Source organism: Somniosus microcephalus, unplaced genomic scaffold, assembly GCF_052327205.1.
Source record: "Somniosus microcephalus isolate GS21.2 unplaced genomic scaffold, FLI_Smic_1.0 unresolved_chr4, whole genome shotgun sequence".
NCBI classification, from domain to species: Eukaryota; Metazoa; Chordata; class Chondrichthyes; order Squaliformes; family Somniosidae; genus Somniosus; species Somniosus microcephalus.
Window position 1 is genome coordinate 39,868,896 of NW_028225182.1, and position 6,000 is coordinate 39,874,895.

The window sequence follows — 6,000 nt, forward strand, 5'->3', positions numbered from 1 at the left end:
GGACCGGGTACTGAGTTTGGATGATCAGCCATGATCTCATTGAATGGCGGAGCAGGCTCGAGGGGCCGAATGGCCTACTGCTGCTCCTATCTTCTATGTTTCTACGTTGCTATGTTTCTATAGTCTGCCTTTGGCTCAGCGCTGTAATGGGCGCTGCCCAGCAAGATACACATCTCTCCCCGTCTTATATTTGAGAGTGGGCCGTAATTTAGATCAGCCCCACTTATAGTTCAGAAAGCCCCACGGTTGGCTCAGTTAGCAGCACACCCTGGCCTCTGAGTCAGCAGGGCACGGGTTGAAGCCCCCCACGGGAGCACGTCACCCAGGCTGACGCTCCCAGTGCCAGTACCGAGGGAGTGCTGCACCGCCGGAGGTACCGTCTTTCGGCCGAGACCTTAATCCGAGGCCCGGTGATGCAGGAGGATCTTGACGATGCCATGGCCCTATTGGAAGACGAGCAGGAGAGTTCTCCCCGGTGTCCTGGGCTAACCTCCCTCGAACAGCACCGTCAATAAACTGATAGACTAGATTTCATGGCATCCTGCTGTGTGCAAAATGGCTACTGAGTTTACCTGAATGCGAACAGTGTCTTCACTTCATCATAATTCACTGAATGTGACTTGCTTTGTGATGTCCTAAGGGATGTGATGAACACCAAGTAAATGCAAGGCTAAATAAGAAAATCTGGAGGCCAATCGACTCCTCAACCATGCTCTGTCTACGATCATTCTGTCTTAGGCAGTCCCCACCATTTGGTTCCTCACCACTCCTCAGGGAAATAAATACTGGGCAGGAAAGCCCAGGATTCAGCCTGGCCTGTGCTTAACCTACAGAGTCAGAAACAAGGACACCTGCCCTGGGACTTTTTTATGGGACAGTGCAGAGGGAGCTTTACTCTGTATCTAACCCGTGCTGTACCTGCCCTGGGAGTGTTTGATGGGACATTGTAGAGGGAGCTTTACTCTGTATCTAACCCGTGCTGTACCTGCCCTGGGACTTTTTTATGGGACAGTGCAGAGGGCGCTTTACTCTGTATCTAACCCGTGCTGTACCTGCCCTGGGAGTGTTTGATGGGACAGTGCAGAGGGAGCTTTACTCTGTATCTAACCCGTGCTGTACCTGCCCTGGGAGTGTTTGATGGGACAGTGCAGAGGGAGCTTTACTCTGTATCTAACCCGTGCTGTACCTGCCCTGGGAGTGTATGATGGGACAGTGCAGAGGGAGCTTTACTCTGTATCTAACCCGTGCTGTACCTGCCCTGGGAGTGTTTGATGGGACAGTGCAGAGGGAGCTTTACTCTGTATCTAACCCGTGCTGTACCTGCCCTGGGAGTGTTTGATGGGACAGTGTAGAGGGAGCTTTACTCTGTATCTAACCCGTGCTGTACCTGCTGTGGGAGTGTTTGATGGGACAGTGTAGAGGGAGCTTTACTCTGTATCTAACCCGTGCTGTACCTGCCCTGGAAGTGTTTGATGGGACAGTGTGGAGCGAGCTTTACTCTGTATCTAACCCGTGCTGTACCTGCCCTGGGAGTGTTTGATGGGACAGTGTAGAGGGAGCTTTACTCTGTATCTAACCCGTGCTGTACCTGCTGTGGGAGTGTTTGATGGGACAGTGCAGAGGGAGCTTTACTCTGTATCTAACCCGTGCTGTACCTGCCCCAGGAGTGTTTGATGGGACAGTGTAGAGGGAGCTTTACTCTGTATCTAACTCGTGCTGTACCTGCCCTGGGAGTGTTTGATGGGACATTGTAGAGGGAGCTTTACTCTGTATCTAACCCGTGCTGCACCTGCCCCGGGAGTGTTTGATGGGACAGTGTAGAGGGAGCTTTACTCTGTATCTAACCCGTGCTGTACCTGCCCTGGGAGTGTTTGATGGGACAGTGTAGAGGGAGCTTTACTCTGTATCTAACCCGTGCTGTACCTGCCCTGGGAGTGTTTGATGGGACAGTGTAGAGGGAGCTTTACTCTGTATCTAACCCATGCTGTACCTGCCCTGGGAGTGTTTGATGGGACAGTGTAGAGGGAGCTTTACTCTGTATCTAACCCGTGCTGTACCTGCCCTGGGAGTGTTTGATGGGACAGTGTAGAGGGAGCTTTACTCTGTATCTAACTTGTACTGTACCTGCCCTAGGAGTGTTTGATGGGACAGTGTAGAGGGAGCTTTACACTGTATCTTACCTGTGCTCTTCCTGCCCTGGGAGTGTTTGATGGGAAAGTGTAGAGGGAGCTACTATCATGCTCACTATTTACTGCAGTGCCAAGTTTTGTATCATCTGCAAACTTTGAAATTGTACTGCCTATACCCAGGTCCAGGTAATTTATATATAACAAGAAAAGCAGTGGTCCTAATACTAACCCTTGGGGGACTCCACTGCATACTTCCCTCCAGTCAGAAAAACATCCGTCACCACAACTCTCTGCCTCCTGTCCCTTAGCCAATATCGCACCCAAGTTACCTCCGATCCTTTAATACCTTGTGCTTCTATTTTCCGAATAAGTCTGTCATGAGGTACTTTATCAAATGTATTTTGGAGTCCATATACACAACATCTACTGCACTACCTTCATCAACTCTCTGTTACTTCATCAAAGAACTTAAGTCAGGTTAGTCAGACACAATTTGCCTTTAACAAATCCATGCCGGCTGTCCCGTATTAACCCATGCTTCTCCAAGTGAGAATTAATTTTGTGTTTGACAATGGTCTCCAGTAGGTTTCCCACCACTGACGTTAGACTCACTGGCCTGTAGTTACCAGGTTTATCCCTCTCCCCCTTTTTTGAACAGGGGTGTAACATTTCCAATCCTCTAGTCCTCTGGCATCGCTCCCGTATCCAAGGAGGATTGAAAGATTGTAGCCAGAGCTTCTGCTATTTCCACCCCAAGCTTCCCTCAGCAACCTAGGATGCATCCCATCCGGACCGGGCAACTTTGAGTGTTGCCAAGCTATTTAGCCCCTCTTGTCAAACCGAGAAAGGGGTTTGTGAGAGATGGAGTGGTTGCCTGGGTAACCTGTCGCTGTTGTCTTCCGGCAGGGCCTGTACGGCAGTGTGATTGTCACCGGGGGGAACACCTTGCTTCAAGGCTTCACGGACCGGCTCAACCGAGAACTCTCGCAGAAAACCCCTCCCGTGAGTACGCTGGCGGGTGGAATTAAGCCTTTTACAGGACCCGCGGCTTCACCGTGTGCCGGAGGCCAGATCTCGTCGAATGGTGGAAAGCGGCCAATCAGTGGGGAGTGGGTGGGGTTTAAAAAGAACACGTGACCCCCCAAGCTGCATTCGCCGACGTAAAATGGCAGCCACTCGTCGCGAATCGGCGCCGTTTAATCTGTCCGGAAATTTTTCGGTTTCTTCTGACAATGTTTAAAGGGTGGGGCGATTCCACCCGATTTCACCGAAGTCAGCCTCTTTTCGTCGCACATCTCCCGCTGGCATTGTTCACGGTTAGTGCGGCGACGCTGCATTTCATAAAGGAGCTTCGCGCAGTCGGGAGGTGGGCCGCGTTTAAGGTTTTCAGGTCACAAGGCCTGTTTGCTGTAAATGGGCCCAGCAGCCGGTGATTGGCCTCCTTCCTAATTTTCTGTCGAAGTATTTTCGACGTTTTGAAGTGCGGCCGACTCAAAGGTTTTGCATCGCTGCGTCAACCTGCCGTGGCCTTGCTCATCGTCAGGCCAAAATAGCGGGCAAACCACAGCGACCCCAGTGGTGGGAGGATTGAATAGCAGGGCACTATCGTCTCCCGGGCAAACCCAGCACCACAGCGACCCCAGTGGTGGGAGGATTGAATAGCAGGGCACTATCATCTCCCGGGCGTACCCCGCACCACAGCGACCCCAGTGGTGGGAGGACTGAATAGTAGGGCACTATCATCTCCTGGGTGTACCCCGCACCACAGCGACCCCAGTGGTGGGAGGACCGAATAGCAGGACACTATCGTCTCCCGGGAGTACGCCGCACCACAGCGACCCCAGTGGTGGGAGGACTGAATAGCAGGGCACTATCGTCTCCCAGGAGTACGCCGCACCACAGCGACCCCAGTGGTGGGAGGACTGAATAGCAAGGCACTATCATCTCCTGGGCAAACCCCGCACCACAGCGGCCCCAGTGAACCTGAGCGGGGGCGGAGGTGGCGGCTTAAAAAAATCTCAGAAAAACAAGGAGTGACGTCACAGGACAGCAGGAGGCGGAGGATAAACCGAGCAGGAGGCCCAGAGAGAGCGCAGACTGGAGCAGCGGCTGCAGCGAGGAGGCGGAGGATAAACCGAGCGGGAGGCCCAGAGAGAGCGCAGACCGGAGCAGCGACGGCAGCGAGGAGGCGGAGGATAAACTGAGTGGGAGGCCCAGAGAAAGCACAGACCGGGGCAGCGACGGCAGCGAGGAGGATAAACCGAGCGGGAGGCCCAGAGAGAGCGCAGACCGGAGCAGCAACTGCAGCGAGGAGGCGGAGGATAAACTGAGTGGGAGGCCCAGAGAAAGCACAGACCGGAGCAGCGACGGCAGCGAGGAGGATAAATCGAGCGGGAGGCCCAGAGAGAGCGCAGACCGGAGCAGCGACGGCAGCGAGGAGGATAAATCGAGCGGGAGGCCCAGAGAGAGCGCAGACCGGAGCAGCGACGGCAGCGAGGAGGATAAATCGAGCGGGAGGCCCAGAGAGAGCGCAGACCGGGGCAGCGACGGCAGCGAGGAGGCGGAGGATACACTGAGTGGGAGGCCCAGAGAAAGCACAGACCGGGGCAGCGACGGCAGCGAGGAGGATAAACCGAGCGGGAGGCCCAGAGAGAGCGCAGACCGGAGCAGCAACTGCAGCGAGGAGGCGGAGGATAAACTGAGTGGGAGGCCCAGAGAAAGCACAGACCGGAGCAGCGACGGCAGCGAGGAGGATAAATCGAGCGGGAGGCCCAGAGAGAGCGCAGACCGGAGCAGTGACGGCAGCGAGGAGGCGGAGTATAAACCGAGCGGGAGGCCCAGAGAGAGCGCAGACCGGAGCAGCGACGGCAGCGAGGAGGCGGAGTATAAACCGAGCGGGAGGCCCAGAGAGAGCGCAGACCGGAGCAGCGACTGCAGCGAGGAGGCGGAGGATAAACCGAGTGGGAGGCCCAGAGAAAGCACAGACCGGAGCAGTGACGGCAGCGAGGAGGATAAATCGAGCGGGAGGCCCAGAGAGAGCGCAGACCGGAGCAGCGACGGCAGCGAGGAGGCGGAGGATAAATCGAGCGGGAGGCCCAGAGAGAGCGCAGACCGGAGCAGCGACGGCAGCGAGGAGGCGGAGGATAAACCGAGTGGGAGGCCCAGAGAAAGCACAGACCGGAGCAGTGACGGCAGCGAGGAGGATAAATCGAGCGGGAGGCCCAGAGAGAGCGCAGACCGGAGCAGCGACGGCAGCGAGGAGGCGGAGGATAAACCGAGTGGGAGGCCCAGAGAAAGCACAGACCGGAGCAGTGACGGCAGCGAGGAAGCGGAGGATAAACCGAGCGGGAGGCCCAGAGAGAGCGCAGACCGGAGCAGCGACTGCAGCGAGGAGGCGGAGTATAAACCGAGCGGGAGGCCCAGAGAGAGCGCAGACCGGAGCAGCGACGGCAGCGAGGAGGCGGAGGATAAACCGAGTGGGAGGCCCAGAGAAAGCACAGACCGGAGCAGTGACGGCAGCGAGGAAGCGGAGGATAAACCGAGCGGGAGGCCCAGAGAGAGCGCAGACCGGAGCAGCGACTGCAGCGAGGAGGCGGAGGACCTGCAGCGAAAACAACAACAAAAAGCAACAACTGCAAAACAGTGAAAGTGATGTCACAACCAGGGAAGGAGCTGATTGGTGAGTAGCTGGTAAGTGTTTCTAGTTAATAGTCTTAACTAGAGACATGGCAGGGCAGCTCAGTCTCGTGGAATGCACATCCTGTGCCGTGTGGGGACTCCAGGATGCTTCCCGTGTCCTGGATAACCACGTGTGCAGGAGGTGTCGTCAGCTGGAGGAGCTCGAGCTCCAGATTTCAGTGCTTGAGCAGCA

At 55.8% G+C, this 6,000-nt stretch overlaps 1 protein-coding gene across 1 annotated transcript in view; it reads left to right on the forward strand.

Moving 5' to 3' along the window:
• The window catches only part of LOC147090596 (actin-like protein 6B), a 58,920-nt gene extending 55,654 nt beyond the window's left edge, over window positions 1–3,266 (forward strand). The window contains exon 12 of the mRNA XM_085977078.1: window positions 3,036–3,266. Coding sequence (XP_085833204.1) covers window positions 3,036–3,266 — 231 coding nt within the window. The remainder of the gene's footprint in view (window positions 1–3,035) is intronic.
• Window positions 3,267–6,000: the final 2,734 nt, after the last annotated feature.